This window comes from Lissotriton helveticus, chromosome 4_1, assembly GCF_964261635.1.
Source record: "Lissotriton helveticus chromosome 4_1, aLisHel1.1, whole genome shotgun sequence".
Classification (NCBI taxonomy): Eukaryota; Metazoa; Chordata; class Amphibia; order Caudata; family Salamandridae; genus Lissotriton; species Lissotriton helveticus.
The window spans coordinates 1,838,606,029-1,838,628,494 of record NC_136063.1 but is presented as its reverse complement, the minus strand read 5'-3'; the positions used below and the strand labels follow the sequence as shown (position 1 = coordinate 1,838,628,494).

Genomic DNA, 22,466 nt, shown 5'->3' with positions numbered 1-22,466 from the left:
ACGTTGAAATCTTTCTGCCAAGTGAGTCGGTGGCGTCCTGCCCACATCTTATTGCGAACTTCACTGCGTCTCTCCCTTCGGCAACTGCATAGGAGAGCACAGCCCGGGCCTCCTCCGGGCACTGTGACAGTACCTGAGCGACCGAGTCCCACACCGAAGGCCCAAGAGACATGCGGTGTTCACCAACAGCAGTTCTAAGTTGGAGGAAGAAAACATCATCTTCCCAAGGTGGTTTAGCTTCTTCAGGTGGTGTGGTAGAGAATGCGCCCTTGGAAGTCAAGGCTTGGACCACCAAGCTCTCAGGAGGGGGGTGTTGGGAGAGGAAAATGGGGTTGCCCCAGGCCGGGCGGTGTCGTCGGGCAATCATCCTGTCTACAGGAGCCCCTGTGCACAGGAGCCCCTGTGTTGGGCTTGGACTTAGTGCCCAAAAGGATGTCTGTAAAGGCCTCATTGAACGGCAGCAGGGGCACCGAAGAGGCCGCTGCCTGTTGAAGCACCTCGATCAGGAGGTTAGTCCTGACCGCCACCATAGGAAGCTCAAAGTTTAAGGCCTCAGTCACCCTACGCAACACTACTGCGTAAGATGCACTCTCCTCAGAGCCACGGTAGGGGGAGAGAGCATGCCAAGGTCTGGGGAGGTGTCCAGACCACTGGCCTCACCCAACTCCTCTCTCCAGTCCAGTTCCTCTAACTGGTCTGGCAAAGGGTCAACAGACCCCTCCCGGTCCTCCTCACCCTCCTCTGGTAGCCACTCAGGGTAATAGAGAACACCAGGGGAGAACAGTGGTACAAAAGTACCGGTCAGCGCGGTACCGGCATTGGTCGACACCGGTCTGGCTCTGTGTCCACATTGAGAGGAGGCATAGGTCGACGTTGGCTGGGTATTTCATACACACCTGTAGCTATGCTTTCAGAATATCTGATATCTCCTACTACTTTCTACTACATTCCAAAAGCATAACTAATGTAAAGAGACCTTTCTCCTAGCTGCTGAACGTGTGCAACTTTCAGGGGCTCTTGCACACCGATCAGCTTAAAACTCTTGGAAAGCAGCACCCTGCACCATTTGTTTGCCCTAAATGTCATGCAATGTGAAAAGGCAACCCTAGATACATTTCGAAGTAACAAGTTAGCATAATATGGTTGCTAGATACTGGCATGGCAATGGTCTTTGAATGTTGGTAGCCTACTTATTAATAAGAATGACTAATTAGCACAGTAACAAACCAGGTATAGCCTATAAGGTAAAGAACACAAATAAATACCACCCAAAACCATTTCAAGTGTGCAAGCTGAATTTCTACCAGTGTATGTATTTATCTTTTATAGTGTTTTACACTTTCTAGTGATGCTGGTGTCAAAGTACTTTATGATGAGGCAATAGCCACAAAATTTCACACCAAGTAACATTCACCTCATTGTAACATTATACTTCTTTGCAATATTACACATTACTCACATTCCCTTTCAGGTAATATTCCACTTTGGGCAGCATTCCACTGCATGCAGCATTCTGCTAACTGCAGCATTCTATTCAATGCAACACTCTACTTCACATAACAACCCACTCAATCCAAAACTCCAGTCTGTGCGATATTCGATTGCATGCAGTCTCACACTCTAGCATTTCCCTGCACATTTTCTACCGCTGGAAGTGTGCCACAAAGTGCAGCACTCCAGTCTGTGCAGCACTGGATGCTGGTACCACATGAGTGCATAGCTCTCTGCAGAGGAAGCATTAGCCCAGCAAAACAGCTAAACAACTGATCCACTTGTCCACCAGATACCCCATTATTAAGAATCTGAAAATAATGTCCAATACTGGGGTAACGTGACGTTTCTGAGGGTAGGTGAAAACTGATTATGACACGCTGATGTGATGAAGTGAGTTATACATGCCAGAGGCTTTTGATTAGTCTGAAGGGCATGGACGCCTCAGAGTCGGGGAAAAAAGCAGTTTATGAGCACAGCGATACAGAGTGAGGCATTTAGAAACAAGAGATTCCAGTATTGTTGTTGCAAGGACAGCAAATGCCTTATTTTAGAAAACATCAAGTCTATTCTTTCTAAGGATTAAGGCAATTGCATTTGAGGTACTGTTTCATCAAGGTGTTTAAAATCGCAATAACCAATACCTATTTAATGGCTCAATTAGAAGGAAATTAAAGTGGAGAGACTGAGCAACAACCCAAATATTTTGGCGCTATGTTTACCTTAACCAGATGAGGTGCATCTTGTCTAGTAAGCTGGTAGTGTGGTAATTGGTCCCTGCAAGCGATCCACGAGTGTTTTAGTACTTGCTCTGCTGTATATCGCTGATGAGGATCCACATGAAGCATATGAGATAACAAGTCCTAAATAAATAGCAAAAGATAAATAAATGTCAAATTGAGGTTAAGTAGGATCTCATTTTGCACTTATCAAGGTGCACCATCTTCTCATGTCATACGAGTAGTATGCATCAATACATTTTGCAAAAATTATCAAATATAAAGAAGCCTTTTACCATCCAACTGTGCTAAGAAACCAGAAAGAATGAATCATACTAGATGTGAAAGGTTTCCAAAAATATAAGCAAGCTTAAATGCAAAAAAAAACGTTAAAACATTAGGAAATTGCAAATGGTTTCCAGATAACGGTCTCACTCCCTCAATCAACAAAGGACAGTCTACCAATATCTACTTTACTTTTTTACAAGAAATTATCCACAGGACAACTATCCTTTAGAGAGTATCCCCCATCTTCTAAGCAAACTTTTCAGCTCATTTGTCCAGGATTCGATCCTGTGCTGTTCATCTCTATCAAGTTCTCAGAAGGTTTATACCTGATCAACTCATTCTCTACCACATCTCTTTCTTCTTTCATTTCTCATTTGGCTTTCTTTCTCATATCTGTGATGAAAACTCTGACTTTGATTTTCCTTAACGCAGCCATTGTATGACCAAATTCCAATGCAGACTTTCAGCTCTGGATGGCTTCTTGCTCACATTAAGCCATTCACCTTCTAAAAACGAAAGCCACGCTCACTCCCAATATCCCTCAGTGGGAAATATTCACATTATGTGTAGCACATCTTTTATCTTTTCAATGAAACCCCTAGTTTCTCTGTTCCATAGCCAATGCTTATCCTTTTCAAATCTCTGTCCACTGCAAAATCAGCTGATTTATCTTCTATTTGCTATTAAACATGTTGTTAAAGAACAAGCTACTTAACTTCTGTAATGCACTTTCTGGTGGAGACTATCTAGCTGCAGATTACTCTCCTTTTGAATATTCCCAAGGCGCCCTTGTAGCTTAACACAGATGCCATTCTGTGGGCCTAAATAGGAGCCACTCCAGCTCGCTGAAATCAGTTGCTTTCGAGAATGTCCACGCCCCCTGACACAGAGCTCCAAAGGCAAATTGGTGTGACCAATGCGCGATTTTTTTACTTAAGAATTTATTTATGGTTACAGTCTAAGCACAGAATGGGGAAAGGAGGATCGGTGAGGAATATGCAGATCGATAGCGTCTCTACCAGAAAGAGCAATACAAATGGTAAACAACAATTTATTTTTTAGTACGAGCAATGTAAAAGATCAGTGCTCTCTTGGGATTCAAGTGCTGGTATCTCTCCTCTTCAAAGGGGTTAGGGAGAGCATAGAACACCAGCAAGTGATGCTCTGACTGACGTGGAACGGTTTCTCAACTTTGGCTAAGAAAGATGCCCATGTCTGCAAAACTAGCTTGTACGGCGGGTTGGCAGAGAGAGCTTGAAGCTCACTCACATGCCACGCCAATGTTGTGGCAACAAGGATTATAGTCTTGAGGGTGAGAAGCCACAAACAAAAGCTGTGAAGTAGCTCAAACGGAGTACACATGAAAAAAATAAGGCCCAAGTAAATGTCTCACTGGGGCATGACAAAGGGTGAGGAAGGAAACTTATCTTGTAAACCTTTCAAATAGTGCATAACAACTGAAGCCGTAAACAATGTCAGCAGATACATCAGATAACCTTGCCTGGAGGGGGTAATCTGCCGAGAACTGCACCAAGTCACAAATTTGTCCCACGGATAGGCATATATAAATTTTGTCGATGGACGTCTGGCTGCCAAGATGACAATCGAAAAGAAGGGTACCTCTTACTATAAATAACGGTTCCTAGGGCAGGAAAAATGTCAACATTGCAAAGAAAAGCCCCGGCAACCTTAATAATTTAATTATAACTTCATCCAAACCTTATGGCTCAGAGAAAGTAAATCTTCTTTCATACCTTTATTGAAAATCAACAAATAGAAACATCCTAAATGTAAATCTTCTCATTTTTATATATCAACATCAGTGTCTCATAGATCAATATTGCACATTACTCTAAAGATTGCAATACATATTACACAGACAAAAATCACACCAAACATACCATCTATCATACCTTTATATTCAATATTATATCCTCATTCTTTGATAAAATTATGTGACGCCTAGCAAGATACCAGTACAGGTAGGTCTTGTATATATCAGCAATATTCATTTTCTATCTTCAATTCATTTTTAGTAACACAATTTATCTTTAGGTGCCTTTGGTATATATTAGAAATGGGGTTTCTGGTTGTTCTAGGGTATGCATCTAAGCCAGGCAGAACCCACCACTCTAGTCATGCTAAGGGATCTACACACCCAAGATAACTCCTGCTCACCCCCTTGGTAGCTTGGCAGAGCAGTCAGGCTTCTTCCAGAGGCAATGTCTAAAGCGACCGCGAAACAAACCAACAAACAAACAAACACACACACACACCAGTGATACAATAAATACACCACAAAATAGACTCCACACAATATTATATAAAAATATCTCATATATTGTATATACACATAGACCAAACAGGAGATCAACCATAAATCACTTTGCCAACTAGACAATTGTCATAACATCGCAGTTAGTGCAATAAAGTCAAGACTTATATGTTGCATATGTCAAAAAAACACCATCACTGTACATAATATGCAGATCCTGAAATGCTACTCATTATTCTATCATTGCAAGGTATAAAACAACACATATAACATTAAGCAGGTATATGAAGCAGTTAGGTTAGAAGCAAACACGTGAATCACGAGATAGTACACAACTTCTTGAAATATCACCATGGTCATATTAGGCCAGAAACACAATAGCAGGTTTCATGACATTAGGATCTGTACTGCAATCACATAAAGCACCCTGTTCACATGTAATTAATGATTGATGCATAATAAAACATCGAAGCCTCAAAAGTACCTGCGCTTCTACTAGGCTTCATATGGTACTTTTCACAGCACGTAGGTGACAGGGACACTTGTACTCCTACCACAGAAATTACCGTAATTCCTTTGAGTTCAAACCCTCAGGTGTTATAGTTCCTACCAGGGCGCATCTTGAGTGTAATTCCAGCCCCGAGTTCCTACCGGGGACCTCTCCTGATGATGCACTCCCAGGAATGCAGGAAAATGGTGAGTAGGCAACAAAGGTTGCGGGAATCCCCCTGCACACCTACTCCATGTAATACAGTAATTTCGACTATGGCTAATTCTGAATGAGAACCAGGGGCCTCCATTGAGGTTTACCCTATAGTGGAAGAGGTCAAGGTAAAGCACCCCAAGGTACGTGCGTTTACGTCCCTCGCAGGGTTTCCCTGGAATAGGTTGCAAAGGGGGCCAGCTCCAATGCACAGTACCCGTCTCCTGCTGCAACGGGGGCCAGAGCGTCAGGATGTGGAGCTCATGGGTCCCACATGGCAGGCAGCCCGACGTCCTCGTTCCTCAATGGGAGGTAAGTCTGACTATGGCTTGGGTCCGGCGTTCTCAAGGTGCCCAGGTCACAGTGCGAGTCAGCAGAGCACATTCAACAGTCTGAGGCAGCGGTTTCTGTGTATGGTGGAGATCCAGGAGTTTGCGCTGCAGTGCTCCCGGGGTCTGGTTTGGCAGGATATACCCGGCAGTCCGAAGCAGCAGTCGCTGAGTGGTACAGGGATTCTCTTGATTCGCGCTACATCAATGTGGGGGAATCAGTGTTTGAAGTGGAAAGGGGTCAATCCTCCCTCGCCATTAAGGCAACAGTAAGCAGGCTAACACACAAGGCACAAGACAACATTCCCTCCTGTTAACACAAGCAGTGTGCAGAAAGCCAAGACAGCAAAGCAGACACTAAGCTGCAGTCCCACCTAGCAGCAGAGTAGACAATGTGTATCAAGCAATCCCTGCAAGTGGTCAAGTGGCAGTTCCTCCTGGCCGCACAGCTCCTCGCAGTGACAGAGTCTCCTCAGTACCCTGAAGTGAAACAGGGAGGGGCCACACTAACCCGTCCGTGTAGAACAATGGGGCGGGGGGGGCACAAAGCAGGGAATAGGCAGCAGGCCAGCTTATCAGGGTCCTTGAAACAAAGCAGCAGTCCTTCTTGTAGCTCCACAGGCTACAGGTCAGTACAACAAGCAAGGAAGTCTAATAGCGGTTCTGCCTGGCAGCATAACGGTTCTTCTGGCAAGGTGCAGTCTGTAATTCCAGCAGCGTCTGGTTACAAGTCCTATGCAGTGTCTAAAATAATGAGGTCAGAGCCCCTGTACTTACACTCAAAATGTCTTTGATGTGAATGTAATTTCAAAACAAACTTACTTTTGAAGTGCACAACATCCCCATTCAATTGCTAGCCCTGGATCCAGACACACTACAGGGAGGCAAAGACGGCATTGTGAAAAGCAGGAGCAGCCCTATTCCGGTGACAACTCCTACCACCTCTCAAGCTCAGGAAGACCCATCAAAATATGCGAGGCACACCTCAGCTCCCTTTGTGACTGTCTAGAGTGAATGCACAAAACAGGCCCAGGTCAGTCTAACCCACACATTGATTGGAGCCAGGCTGCAAAGCTCAAAGAGCCATAAGCACACAGAAATGTCCACTTCTAAAAGTGGCATTTCTAAAATAGTAATAAAAAATCCGCTTTCACCAACAAGCAGGAATTTTCACCTCTATTCCAAACATACCAAATATGACAACGCTACTCCTTCCAGATTAGGAATTATCACTGAAACTCATATTAGGGAATTCCCACGGCAAACCCATGAGAAGAGCAGCCTCACAGCAGTGAGAAACCAAATAGGCTGTTTAATACTACTAGGACATGCCACACAACAAAGGCACATGTCCTACCTTTTATCTACACAGCACCCTGACCATAGGGCTACCTAGGGGTGACCCATATATAGTTAAAAAGGAGTTTCAGACATGGCAAGCACTTTAAATGCCAAGTCACTGTGGCAGTAAATTGCACACACAGGCCCTGCAGAGGCCTGATACAGGTCTGAAAGGCTACTTCTGTGGGTGGCGCAAGCAGCACTGCAGGCCCACTGGTAGCATTTACTTTACAGGCCCTGGGTATGTAAGATACCACTGTACAAGGGGCTTACAGGTAAATTAAATATTCCATACAGGAGTAAATCAATCATATCGAGTTTACAGGAGAGAGCAAATGCACTTTAGCACTGATCAGCAGTGGTAAAGTACCAAGAGTCATAAAGCCAACAAAAACAGGTAAAAAAAAATACAGAAGGAAGGCAAAAAGTTTGGGAACAAGATATGAATATAAATAAGAATTACTTTGTGTAAGCCATACATTTTGGATGAAGTTATAAATGAATGAGTAAGGTTGCCATGGTTTTTCTTTGCAATGTTGCCAAGATGACATCAACCACCTCGGGAGGAAGGTCGAAAGTGTTCAGCTGTCTCTGCTCAAATTCCAAGCATGCAAGTGGAAATTGTGAAGGCCCGAGTGCAGAATCCTTCCATGTTAAGACAAAAGGACTTCAGAGGAGCAGCCTGATCGGAGAACAGATGCTCATACCGAGGAGTTATGTATAGCATACTCTCCAAGCCCAATTCAGTCACTAAGATGACTTGGATCCGGTCTGTCCTGATCTTCTTGAGAACTCAGATTAGGAGCGGTAACAGTGGAAAGGCATACAAGAGTCCGGAGTTCCACTCAACGCGGAATGTGTCTCCGTGTGACAGACACCTTGGAAACTCCAAGATGCATAATTGCTGACATTGCATGTTCTTGGTGGTGAAGAGATAGAGCCATGGCTCTCCCCATTTGCGGAAGAGACCTTGTGTCACCTCCATGTGTGGCTGCCACTTTTGGTCTGTAGGGCACTGATAGCTGAACTTGTCCACCCTAATAATCAACTATCCAGCCAGGTGATTTACCATGAGGACAATTCCTTGGTGTTCCATCAATTTTCTTAGCCCCAAGGCCTTCTGGCACAGGGTCCGGTAACAGACCTCACCCTGCTTGTTGCAGTACCACTTGGCATTGGTGTTATCCGTAAGCACCTGCACCAGCCTCCCCGGAAGGCGTTGAGCACCAAGTAGATGTGCCTCAGCTTCAGAATGTTGATATGGAGCCGGGACTCTGCCTGACACCAAAGGCCTCAGATCTCCACCTCTCCTAGATGGCCACGCTTACCCAGAAGTGATGCATCGGTCGCCACTTTCAGCTATGGATGGGGAAGGGAGAGGAGCTTGCTGGTGATCCAAACTCTGGAAGCAGTCAGCGAGATCCCCTTTGGCCCTCAGAGACTTCAGATACCACTGCACAGCCCGCATGTGCCACCTGGTGTGCTTGACCAGTAGGATGCAGATCACTATTCCCAGGAACCTCCTAGATGACTTTTCTGAAATCCAGGAACAAGGCTGAAAAATTGGTATCATAGCCTGAATGTCTTGGACTCTCCTTTCCTGGGGGAAGGCATGAAAAAGAACCATGGCCAGAATGGCTCAGATGAAGGGAATTGTCTGAGAGGGAGCCAGCTGTGACTTCGGCATGTGGATCCCCAAGGATAACAGGAAGTCTGCTGTAGTCTGGAGGTGGTTGCTCAATACCTGGCGCAAGCCTGCCTTCAACAGCAAGTCACAGAGGTAGGGGAAGACTGACGCTCCTTACCTCTGAAGATGTGCTGCCACCACTGCCATCACATTCGTGAATGCCTGAGAGGAACTGGTGAGACCAAAGGGGAGTACATCAAACTGAAAATGTTCCTGTCCCATCATGTACCAAGCCCCCTTCACGATAGCCCCTTTGGCCAAAACAGCTTGCACTGCCTGTATTGTAGTTCAACCTTTATAAAGCACTTAATTCCCCTATGTGGCACGCTGATCACTTCCCTACATGGGTAGCACACTTCACTGTGCTGGCTGTTTAGTTGAAAGTCTTTGTTTTGATCCTGTGTGGAAAGCGTTTCCATGTTGTGTGTGTTTCTTTTTGGAAAGAATGGCATGAGGCACGAAAATTAGCTTGAAAATACGCATGAGAATATTTATTGGCGAAGTAAGTCCCTAATGAGCAAACTTTAAGGACGAAAACAGTAAATATCAGACTCAGTTATTTATACTGCTTATTTCAATACCTTTAGGTACCAGGCCATTGTGTTTCAAGTTAAAAGAAAGTGCACAGCCAGTACCAGATACGATAAACATTAGGTACATCTACTGTTGCTTAAAAATGAATTATATAAAGAGACGGGAAGTATAAAAATAGAGTTTTAACCTGTGGTGGTGTTTTTTTCACCCTTCCATTTTATATATTTTTTTAAATTTATAGATTACACCGTGGTTCAGCCCTAACGATAATCCCCAAACTTAGAAGGGGATTGGAAACGCATCAGCATTTTTCCTTTCAATCTACGAGGGAATCAAATTGTGTTGGACTCTTGTGAGGGTTTATTAACAAAAAAAATGTACCCATAGATAGAACAAACATTATCATTTCCCCATAGTTAGTCTGCTTTCATATATAAAAAAAGGCAAAGTGCAAATAACTTTGGTATAAGCAGGCTGTTTGCTAACAAAATTTGACTGATGTAACCATGTGGAAATGTGCATGATTTGCAATACATTGACATGTTTTAATGTTTTTCATATTGAGCAGAAATTTGTTTTACTTTGTTGATGAATCATTTTCTGAAAAATGGATTATGTATCATTTGAATGCATCAAAGAAAAATGATGGCATTTGAAGGTGATTTAAATAAAATACAATTAGTAAAGTAAGGTACAATAACAGATTGTGTTGTATCCTAAAATCTGCTGAATAAGAAAGCAGTAATGTGAATTGGTCGCTAGTAGGCTTGCAGCACTGATTGTACCACCTACACAAGCAGCCTTGCAAAAAGGTCTCTGGCTTAACATTGCGGTGCCGGAGTGCAGTCTAATACTGCCATGTCAACCTGGCAAGTGCACCCACTTGCCAGGCCCTAACCTTCACTTTTCTTACATGCGAGTCACCCCTAAGGTAGGCCCAAGGTACCCCTGTGGGCAGGGTGCAGTGCATGTGAAAGGTAGGACATGCCCTTATATGTGTGGCCTGTCCTGATAGTGAAATACTGCTAATTTCGTTTTTCACTATTGCAAGGCTATCTGTCCCCATAGGGTGGAATGGGGAATTTGCTCAAATAAAGTTTATATGCCTGAACTCAGAATCTAAAGATGCATCTGTTAGTAAAGGTGATTTTTACATTCTGTGTTTGAAAATACAACTTTTTGAAAGTAGGTATTTTCTTGCTTAGCCATCCTGTGTGCCACTGCTGGTTTTGTGTATTTACTGTCTGGTTTTGGAGTGGAAGGGGCTGGGCATGTGCATTCTGCTCAGACATCCACTTGGGGAGGTGGGGGAGAAGAGAGGGATTCCTTTCACACCTGAATGGGCCTGGTCTGCCTTAGACAATGCTGTCTCCACCTCCTGCTGAGCAGCTGCACCAGAGAGGACAGAACTGGTTTTGGCTGAGCACAGACACACTCTGCCTCCAGAGAACTAGTGATGTTTTATTATAAAAAGAGAGGCCCAAACCCCAGACTTTCAGATCACTTCTGGGAATCAAGAGGAACCTTTGCCAAGGAGAAGAGCTAGAGAAACTGAGAAGAGGTACTGCCCCTTTGCTGTGTGCTGTCGGGGGTTGGTCTGCAGTGGCTGTTTCTGCCAAGGAAAGAACAAGGACTTTGCTGTGTGCTGTGTCCCCTGCTTGAGGAAGAACTCCAAGGGCTTGAAGTAGAGCTTGCCTCCTGTTCTGAAGTCTCAGGGACACAAAGACTTCACCCACAGCTCCCGTAAACTCCCTTGCTGGGAGTTCTGACTTACCAGGAGGTGCCTGTAGCTGTTTGTGGCCTCTGAAGGTTGGTCTGGCTGTTGGGAGCTGGAAAAACAATGCAACTACGAGAAGTGCAACGCAGCCGTACCTGATTCTGACGCATCGTAGAAGAAACAGATGCTGGGCCAGCCCGCGGCTCCTGAAATCAATGCATGCCGCAGAGTTCACCAATCTCCGAAGTCCGAGATCACCGCTCCAATTCCGACGCAAGCCCTGCTGTGTGGCTGCAAGTACCCAAGCATCGTCCCAGATCGTCGCATCGCATCGAAGCGCCAGGTCTGTCGCATCATTGGGGGATGCAGTAAGGAGCCAACGCATCACCTCTCCACGCAGTAAGAAACAGACGCATCACCTCCTCTCCAATAAGGAACTGTCGCATCACCGCTTCTGCGCAGCAGTATGGAACTGACGCATCAACTCCCCTGGAGTAAGGAACTGACGCATCACCTTCCCTGTGACCCTTTTTATTTGTGTGCGTGACGCATCCAAGGTACTTTGTGTGAAAAGCTTTGCATCGGCAATTTGCTTGGATCTGAACTATTACTACAGTTTGAAAATCATATTTTTATTACTGTATTGTAGATTTTTGTCATTTTGGTCTTGCTGAGGGTTAGATATAGAGTACTTATTTTTCTAAACTGGTGTGTTCATTTGTAGTGTTTTCATTGTATTACTGTATGCATGCATAAATGCTTTATGCACTGCCTGTGAGATAAGCCTGTCTGCTCGTGCGAAGCTACCATGGGGGTGAGCAGGGGTTATTTTAGAAGTGTATCCCCTTACCCTGACTGGGAGTGTCCAGTAGCGGCCGGTGTTTGCTACGAGTGGCATGGGGTGTGGGGGGTATATGGGTCATGAAGGGAGGGGGCAAAATAAAAAAGAATCATTTCCTTTAAAACGTACCTTCAGCCGGCTACGTCTTGTGTCGCGCTCTTCTTCTTCAGATACAGGCTCACAGTCTGCCCAGCGGCCAATCCTGATCTTGCATAGAGCAGCGTCAGGATTGACCTGAGTGCTGCTGAAGAACCTCCATAAGTACATTGGTCTTGACCTCCAAGGTGGAAAGCTGTAGGTCAAGGACTTCGGCTGCCCCACGCATAACCATGGTGTAGGAAACCCTCTACTCAGTGGCAGGGCCAGGGGGTGAGAGGAGACCTAACTCAGGGGGAGGGGGGGGGGGGTTCAAGGCCACTATCGTCCTGCAGGTCATCATACCAATTCTCATCATGATAAGGTTGGCCAATCTGATCACCCGTATCATAATCATTATTCAAATCTCTACTGAATATGGAATGCAGGGTGTGCTGTTGTCATCGTCGAGGCAGAACAAGTAGATGAAATGGAGCCTCTACGGTGGCTGGGGTGTGACTTTGATCAAGGTTGAATCGGCACTGACTCAATGTCTGAGAGGACAATTGGGGCTTTGTCTTCTGGCAGCAACAAAGTTGACATTGGTGCACTGGGACTGGAGTGAAACCGGAGGTCGGCTCGTTATGGGATTCGAGGAACCAGCTGGAGCCAAGCATAAACCCATTGGTAGTAACCCAGGTGGAGAAACATTCAGCTCCGTGCTGCACCATATGCGCCAGAGGGAGTCTTTAAGGATCTAAAGTGTCAGAGCATGGTCTTGCAAAACTCTTTGATCTGATTAGTAGTGACATACAGCCCCAGAAACTGTGGTTGTGCCGGAACAATTTAAGTAATCAGCTTCAAAATCAAATGACTTTGGGAGAGATATTAAGACATATGATGCCAATCCCATGCATTCTCATAGGAGTGTGAGTGGAAGGAAGGATTTGGATCTAGAGGAAGATCGACTCCTGGAATGACTCCAGCAACTTCTGAATCTCGAACAGAACCGCACTTTCAACTTGAACCGGTCTCGTCATGGATTCTTCTGGTGCTCGGCGATGTAGTTCTTCGCGCCTGGTCTCATAGGGCCTTCGGGTTCATTGATGCACAGTCCCTTCAGGCCTTAGAGATGTGGCTCAACCCCAAGCACCACAGGCAAATTTGTTGAGGATATGTCACAGACATTTGTGTTGCTACACCAATCGCTGAGTTGATGAATCAATGTGCTGGCTCAGAGTGGGAACAATATCAAGCATTTCTTTTTATGAGAACATCTAGATCACACACTTTTTTGTGAGGATATCATCAGTGGCACACCCACAAACAGATGACTTACCGACATAACGTTCTTCTACTCTTGCCCAATTTATATTCTATACGACAGGGCTGATGTTTTGAGAGGGTTCAAGTTCCCACTTGAGCGCACAAATATACCCACCTTAACCGATACAATAAAAGAGACAGATATGCCTTGAAAAGCAACTGTTAATAGAGTAGCCTATTGGAGCACCTGAACAGGATTGTTTATGATTATAGTAAATGTCTTTTTATATCCACTATAGGCAGTGTGTTCATTTGCTTATCGTTGACTGGATGTAGCTCATACATGTTTTTTCTCAAACCAGACTGCACAATATGTCAGGTAGGATCACTTACACTCGACCTGAACAACATTCTCAGTTTACCTCTCAAGAGACTTCCTGAGGCACTAATTCCAGCCTAAATTTACCTAACTCTCTCTCCCATATGTTTAATAGACAAGACTTCAAAGTCTAGAGGGAAACAGGTGTATTCTGAATAATAAAGCATTTGTGCAACACTTAATGTCCACCTACTGGCTTTGCTGCTCTATCATACCTAGCTTTTGACCTTCAATTGATTAAAGAGTATAAATTGTAAGCCATAACATGCTTGTATGGGGGTTTCTCTAGTGTACATTTCCAGCCTAGTAATCTGTAGTGCACAAGTGAGTCCTACACTAACACACTCACAAAATACAGATTAGGCGTGAATAACTACAAGTGACCTCCAGAAAAAAATTGAATGGGTGCGTGTCTTCCTGATGGACTATAGGTCCTGTCAGGTAATGGCTAAAAATATATATTTAGAGATATAAACTGACAGTTTCAATGTACATTCTAAGACCTATAAATTGGCATCACAGAATGGAGACAATTGAACATATTTACACCTTTGCTGCATCAGAAACTGTGTCCCAATTGCCGCCACTCAAAGAGAAGTTTCCACTTCCTATTCGAATGAGAATTTCTTCGGGTGTATCATTGGGCCCGTTTGCAAAAGGTGTGTACCTGAGACAAGAATAAACAAATTAATTCATGAAATCGGAAACAAGAACAAAAAAAAATAGCGCCACTGAAATTAAAGCAGAAAAAGTTACATATTTAAATATTTGGGTAGGTAAGGGAAGTGAGGCAAAAGTACAAAGTGATTTGTTCAGGGTGGCACACTTTAGGCAAGTGAGGAAGCTGCAATTTAAATTCAAGTGTCTTGGTTATAAAATCTTCAATTGATTTTCTGGACCACATCCCTCCCAGGATATTGTATGTACAGCATGTAGGGACCTAAACTATCCATAACTGCTATTACATGTGAGAAAACATGTAAACAAGTTATGAAAGTCACCTTTATGTACACTAGCTATTATAAAGTATGGTTTTATACACAGTTTGAGAATCACTCATTAAGCCTCATGAATCAAATAATCTGATTCATCAGATTTATAAGGCATTAAGGGGGTTCCATTTACATTTTGAAAAGCAAAGTGTTTTTTAGCTGCAACTTTCATTGAAGAGCTATTAAAAACTGTGCCACATAAGCACGACAATCGTTTATTTCCTAACAATTTATGTTACACACATTTTAATAGTAACAAAATTATTGTTCAAACTATCAAAAACGCAGAAAAACGGTTTCTCTTCCAATGCCTCACCATGGTGTGTAAATAACCTGCAAACGATAAATGTGAAGTAAAACAATTCACAAACAGTTGCCAGTGTGCAGAGATAAGCTTCATTAAAGGTAAAACCGGCAGCGAAATATTCTGCATAAAGCGATGAGAGCGACAAGTACCTTACTGCCTAATGAAAATGATCCCACGCACACCAAGAACTGCATACAACTTTGCAGAGTATGTCAATTCAACAACTACAGGCAAATAGTACGAGGGTGCTGGTGTCCACCCACTTCTGCAGACTACTGAACAAATATACAACCCCCACCCCCGAACAGACTAATTTTAAACTCATCGACGTGGCAATTCTGTAATCCCGACAGATTTTCCACTTTAACTAGCCCACCTTCCGAACATGGTGACGTGATCAAATCAGCCCAAAAACCTCATGTACAAAAAAAATCAGGACAAAAGCGTGGGGAGAGGAATAAAATAGGCATACAAATATCAGAAAAGTAAATTTAAGGGTAAGGAATATACAATGTGTTACAAAAAAACAAGGCTGATTTTTTTTAATCGTCAACAGTGCTCTCCATCTGTAGAGCACTAAAATACAATAAAAACTAACATTGAAAAAAGCAAAATGATTAGTTTGATAATAATGAAAAATAATGGTAAAAATAATGTTATAGGAACCCGAAATGTTTTACTAAGAGAGTAGTCTTACAACCTTCCAAATAGTATGCACCGCAAATGCTGTGAATTTGGCCAAAAGACTGAAGAGAGGAAGTTATGAATTCAGGTAACATAACACCATACTATGTAGCCAACTAGAATTTACTAGGTGTAGTGCATGATACATGTTGGAAACAACCATGTTTTGCTCGTAATTCACCAATATTTTTGTCTTCAGTACCTTATTATTTTGCTTTGTTGGCATTAGGACTCTGCACACTTGACTCATGCTAACCAGGGGTAAAGTGCATGTGCTCTTTCCTAAAAACACTGTAAAGCTGCAGCACTCATTGTGCCACCCAATAAAGTAGCACTATAGAACATGTCTCCGGCCTACCACTGCATCCTGTAGTGCTGTTTTAAAACTGCCATTATGGCCTGGCAAAATAAAGCTTATGCCAACACTAAACATTCCTTTTTAATATTTATAAGTCACCCCTAGGTAGGCCCTAAATTCTCACAGAGCAGGATGCATGTTATTAAAAAAAAATAGCACATGTATATTTTCGAATTTTTTAACTGTCCTAGCAGTGAAAAATTTCCAAAGTCGTTTTTCAATGCGGCAAAGCCGGACTTCCATAGGTATACCTTATTACATTTAATAAGTGTTAAAATTCCGCTTGTGAACAGCTAAAGAAGTAGCATGTTGCTTACCTTGTAAAAATCTATTTGTAGCGTGAAGTGCTGCAGATTCACATGCAATGCACACTCCTGCCTTTTACTGTTGGGCTGGGAATCTACAGCTTGTTTTTCTCGAAGAAGTCCTTTATTGCTGATGTGAAGATGAGACTCCTCTTTAAGAATGCACATGTTCAACGCAACCATTGATAGATCACTCTCCTCCCCAACCCCCCCCCCCCTCCCTCCCATAATGACAAGTGAGGATGGTGCTTGTCTACACATTGAAAAATTAAGCATTATATGTGTAGGAATAAAATATATGTACATACTTGTATTTGCAATGTAAAATATGTGAAATCTGACACCAGTGAATGCTAGACACTCCTGTAAGGGGCACATGTGCAACCTGGCATGTGGAACAATTGCTTTAAAAGATGCCTTCATACCCAGAAGGCGCATCACTGTTTTGACTGGTAGCGATGAAGTGGCTGAAAAACAGCCAACTGGTCCTAGAGATTGAGAATCCTCTGAGCATTGGTGTATGCTTCGCTGAGACAGAAATGGGGATCGCTCCCAGATAGGGCTGTATCTGGATAGGTTGTACTTGGGATTTGGTGACCGATTGCGAAACCCAATTTATGTAACAGATTGATGGTAGTCTGTGTGTCCTGCAGGCATTTCTGTATGCCTGGACTCTTTTTCATCCACTTGTCCAGATATGGAAAGTGATGAATGTTGCGTCTTCTCAGATGGGCCGCCACAAGTGCTAGACATGAATTGGTATATGAAAGTGGGCATCCTTCAGGTCGAGTGCTGCCATTAAGTTGTCTTCCTGAAGTCCTGTAATGTCATCATACGAAAGTGTTCTGACAGAATATAACGATTGAGGGGCTGTGAGTCTAGTATCGGCCTGAACGCCACATCCTTTTAGGGTATCAGAAAGCAGAGGGAATAAACCCCTTTGCCATTGTGTTTGGAACAGACTCTGTGGCGCCTTTCAACAAGAGTGCTTTTACCTCCTCTTTGAGAAGATGAAGATGATGAGGGCTGAGGGTCTGTGTCCATGGCGGCATGTTTGGGGGTATTTGGATGTATGAGCTAAGCAGCATCCATGGAAAATGATGGATGGAACCCACTGGTCTGATGTTATCTCTGGCCAGAGCTGTTGGAAACTGTTGCAGTCTTCCCCTTACCAGTGTTGTGTTTCAGGGAGGAATGTGAGAACAGTCATTGTTTGGACGGAGTAGTTTCTTACCTGTAACTCCAGTTCTGTAGTAGGGGTATCTCTGTTATAGTCATAATCTAGTTAATAGTACCGCCCATGTGCGTGGACCCCGGAGCTATCAAAATGAATCTCTTAAACTGTCTTCATTGCAGTCCTGCATAGTCACTTAAGAGAAAATTAAAGACAATAATGCAGCCTGTACCTACAAAGCTACCCTGTCCAGTACTTCAACTAGAAATTCCAAGGATATAACACCAATAACACATTTAACACAATCTGTCAAGTTTCACCCATAGAGAAACGTTCCTCCCCTCACCAAATCCTTGGAATGATAGAGAGAAAGGTAAGAACAGACAAGCCTTGATAGGCTGCCATTATGTGTCTGGAAAAGGGATACCGTGCCTTTAAGGAACTCTCTGGAGACCCTCGGTATCCCAGCATGCTCAGCCCCTTCCTTTTACTTTCAGTTCTTTTTGAAGGTGCCTAAAGCAAGGCCTGTAGCATACATCACAGTACCATTTTCTCCACCGGGGAGGAGGGCGGGCGCTTATGACTATAACAGAGATACCCCTACTACAGAACTGGAGTTACAGGTAAGAAACTACTCCTTCTGTAGTAGGGGATCTCTGTGTATAGTCATAATCTAGTGAATAGAATGGCAAGCCCATCCAAAAACAACCCGGCGGTGGAGAAATATAGACAACACCACTATTGTGCGAACAAATTCCGCAGCGAAGCCTGCCCAACCTGAGCTTCTGCTCTGGCATCCGAGTCCAGACAGTAGTGCTTAGCAAAGGTGTGGACCGACTTCCAAGTGGCCGCCCTGCAGATCTCTGCAATGGGAACATTTCGAAGCAAAGCTGTTGTAGCTGCTTTGCCCCTGGTAGAATGAGCCTTAGGCTTACCCCCTAAGGTCTTATTCGCTTATTCGCTTTCTGATAACAGAGCTAGATACATGACACAATCCACCTAGAGATGGACTGTTTCGAAGTAGCCAGACCAGTCCTAACTGACCCATAGTTGACAAACAGGTGGTCGGATCTACGAATATCCTTGGTCTTATCCAGATAGAATTTCAACACCCTTCTGACATCCAGGGAATGAAGAGACCGTTCCGCTGGAAGGATTCTGGAAAAATTTTGGTAAAGTTATAGTCTGATTAACATGAAAATCAGAAATTGCCTAGGGAAGGAACTTAGGGTGAGTACGCATAACAACCTTAGCAGCATGAAATACAGTATAAGGTTCCTGGCAACACAATGCCTGAATTTCACTCACCCTGCGGGCCAATGTAATGGCCACAAGGAACGCCGCCTTCCAAGACAGGTGCTGAAGTGAAGCCTTATGAATAGACTCGATGGGTTCCTTCATCAGCCTGGACAGCACCACATTCAGTTCCCATGAAGGCGAAGGAAGCCGAACAGGAGGGAACACCTTCTTCAACCCTTCCAAAAAATCCTTAATCACAGGAATCTGGAAGAAGGATGTCTGTGAAGGGAATTTTCTGTAAGCAGTCAATGCAGCAAGATGAACCTTAATGGAATGAAAATTAAGGCCAGACTGAGCTAGATGCAGAAGGTATGGAAGGATAACATCCTCCTTGCAGGTCGTCGGATCATAGTTCTTAGACATGCACCAGATGCAGAATCTCTTCCATTTTTAAGCATAAGAGGTCCTAGTAGATGGCCTCTTAGCCTCCTTCAATATGTCCATGCAATCCTCAGGAAGATTCAAGTGGCCATATTGCACTATCTCAGGAGCCATGCCGCCAAACTAAACGATGAGAGGTTGGGATGCACCATCTGCCCCCGAACTTCGTGAGAAGGTCCGGCCAACACGGCAGCCGCCGATGAGGTAGGATCGACCGGTGAAGCAGGTCCGTGAACCACCACTGTCTGGGCCATTCCGGCGCAATGAGGATCATTCGCGCCCGGGACCGGGCCAGCTTGATGAGCACCGCTGGAATCAGGGGAATGGGTGGCAAAGCGTACAGAAAGCTATTCGACCAGCTGATCCATAACGCGTTACCCAGAGTCCCCGGCTGGTAATACCTCGAGGCGAAGTCGCGGCATTTGCTGTTTTCTGCGGTGGCGAATAGATCCACTTCTGGAGTGCCCCACATGGCGAAGATGTCGTCGAGCACCTCGTCATTTATGACCCACTCGTGGTTTTCGTGAAGCAACCTGCTGAGGGCGTCCGCCTGAACATTCTGCACACCTGGCAGATGAGTTGCCGTTATCGTCAGTCCTCTGGCTAGCAGCCAGTGCCAGATCGCCTGCGCTTCCTGTGACAGTGTGCTGCTTGTTGAGGTAATACATTGTGGTCAAGTTCAAGTTCAAGTTCAGGGGATTTGTATAGCGCACTACTCACCCAGAGGGTCTCAAGGCGCTTGGGGAGGGGGTGCATTATTTATTGAAAAGCCAGGTTTTAAGTTCCTTTCTGAAGGAAATGTGGTTCTGCGTGAGGCGGAGGTGAGTGGGGAGAGAATTCCAGGTTTTGGCCGCCAAGTAGGAGAAGGATCTTCCTCCCATGGTGGATCTGTGGATGCGCGGAACTGCGGCGAGGGCTTGATTGGTGGATCTTAGTTAGCGGGTGGGTGTGTAGAAGGATAGTCGTGTGTTGAGGCATTCGGGTCCTAGTATGTAAAGGGCCTTGTGTGCGTGGGTGAGGAGACGGAACGTTATTCTCTTGTTGACGGGAAGCCAGTGGAGGTCTTTCAGGTGACCGGTAATGTGAGCTTGGCGAGGGATGTCCAATATGAGTCTGGCTGATGCGTTTTGGATGCGTTGGAGTTTTTTCTGTAATTTGGCTGTGGTTCCGGCGTAGAGGGTGTTTCCATAGTCCAGTCGGCTAGTGACCAGTGCGTGAGTGACAGTCTTTCTTGTTTCGGTGGGAATCCAACGAAAGATTTTCTTGAGCATACGAAGTACGTTGAAGCAAGAGGATGAGACGGCGTTGGCTTGTCTGGTCATCGAGAGGGAGGAGTCTAGGATGAAGCCTAGGTTACGTGCGTGGTCTGTGGGTATGGGTGCCGTGCCCAGGGCCGATGGCCACCATGAGTCGTCCCAGGCAGAGGGGGATGATCCTAGGATGAGGACTTCCGTTTTGTCTGCGTTAAGTTTTAGGCGGCTGTTTTTCATCCATTCGGCTACTTCTTTCATGCCTTCGTGAAGATTGGTTTTGGCGGTGTTAGGGTCTTTGGTGAGGGAAAGGATCAGCTGGGTGTCGTCAGCATAAGAGATGATGTTAAGGTTGTGTTTTCGTGCGATGGATGCGAGGGGACTCATGTAAACGTTGAAGAGGGTGGGACTGAGTGATGATCCTTGTGGTACTCCGCAGATGACTTCGGTGGCCTCTGATTTGAATGGGGGGAGTCGGACTCTCTGGGTTCTCCCGGCGAGGAACGAGATGATCCAGTCCAAGGCTTTTCCTTGTATGCCGATGTTGCTGAGGTGTTGTATGAGGGTGCTATGGCAGACTGTGTCGAAGGCGGCAGAGAGGTCGAGTAGGATGAGGGCAGCTGTTTCTCCATTGTCCAGAAGCGTTTGGATGTCGTCTTTTGCTGCAATGAGGGCGGTTTCGGTGCTGTGTTTGCTCGGAAGCCGGACTGTGAGGTGTGGAGTGAGTTGTTGGATTCAAGGAAGGCGGCGAGCTGGCTGTTGACGGCTTTCTCAATGACTTTGGCAGGGAATGGGAGGAGGGAGATGGGGCAGTAGTTCTTAAGTTCAGAGGGGTCTGCTGTGGGTTTCTTCAGGAGGGCGCTGAGTTCGGTGTGTTTCCAGCTTTCTGGGAAGGTAGCGGAGTTGAAGGAGCAGTTGATGACATCACGGAGATGGGGTGCGATGATGGAGTCTGCTTTGTTGAAGATGTGGTGGGGACAGGGGTCGGTTGGCGAACCTGAATGGATGGAGTTCATTAGGCGGATGGTGTCTTCAGTGTTGATTGGGTTCCAGGCGCTAAGGTTATTAGAGGGCGGTTTGGGTTTGGAGGTGGGTGGAGTGGAGTGGATTGTTCATTGAAAATGTTCTCAAAGCTGTTATGTATGTCGGTTATTTTGTTGTAGAAGAAAGAGGATAACGAATCACAGAGGTCTTGGGAGGGAGTAATGTCGTTTGAGGCTGCGGTGGGGTTGGTAAATTCTTTGACGATGTTGAATAGTTCCTTGCTGTTATGGGCGTTGTTGTCGAGTCGATCCTTGAATGCTGATTTCTTGGTGGATCGGATCAGTTGGTGGTGTTTGCGGGTGGCTGTCTTGAAGGTGGTCAGGTTGTCGGTGGTTGGGTTTTTTCTCCATGTTTTCTCGAGAGTACGGCATAGTTTCTTGGATTTCTTAAGGTCATCGTTGAACCAGGGGGCCTTTTTGCTACCCTGTTTGGTTCGGTGGTTTTTCAAGGGTGCTAATTCGTCAACGCTGTGAGTGAGCCATTGTTTGAGTTTGGTGGCAGCTTGGTTTGGATCCGATGAGAGGGCGGGAGGGTTTTGTTTGAGCGATGTGAGGAGTTGGTCAGTGGAGATTTTGTTCCAGTTTCTTCACGGAAAAGGTTGTGGGGGGTTGTGAGTCGAGGTAGTTTTGTAGCTGAAGTGAATACAGCTGTGGTCCGTCCAATGGAGAGCTGTGGTGTGATCGAAGGAGATGTGCTTGCTGGAGGTGAAGATTGGGTCGAGCGTATGTCCGGCTACATGGGTGGGGGTGTCAACAAGTTGTTTGAGTCCGAGATTGGCCAGGTTGTCCAGAAGGATGGTGGTGTTGCAGTCGTTTTTCTTTTCCAGGCGGAAGTTGAGGTCTCCCAGTAGAATGTAGTTCTCGGAGGTGAGGGCGTGTGGGCTGATGAAGTCAGTGATGTCTTCGCTGAATTGTTGACGGGTTCCTGGTGGTCTGTAGATGAGGGTGCCTCTAAGTGTGGTCCTGGGGTCGGTGTGGATCTGGAAGTGGAGGTGTTCGACGGTTGCAAGGTAATCGTCGAAACTGGT

General features: G+C 45.1%; 1 protein-coding gene across 2 annotated transcripts in view; it reads right to left on the bottom strand.

The window, feature by feature from the left end:
• Positions 1–22,466, bottom strand: part of RPS6KA6 (ribosomal protein S6 kinase A6) — a 499,939-nt gene that overhangs the window by 5,874 nt on the left and 471,599 nt on the right. For both annotated transcript variants that reach the window (XM_078688489.1, XM_078688488.1), the window contains 2 exons: positions 14,195–14,312; positions 2,214–2,354 (listed from right to left, as the gene is read on the bottom strand). In XM_078688489.1, the coding sequence (XP_078544615.1) occupies positions 2,214–2,354; positions 14,195–14,312 (259 nt within the window). The remainder of the gene's footprint in view (positions 1–2,213; positions 2,355–14,194; positions 14,313–22,466) is intronic.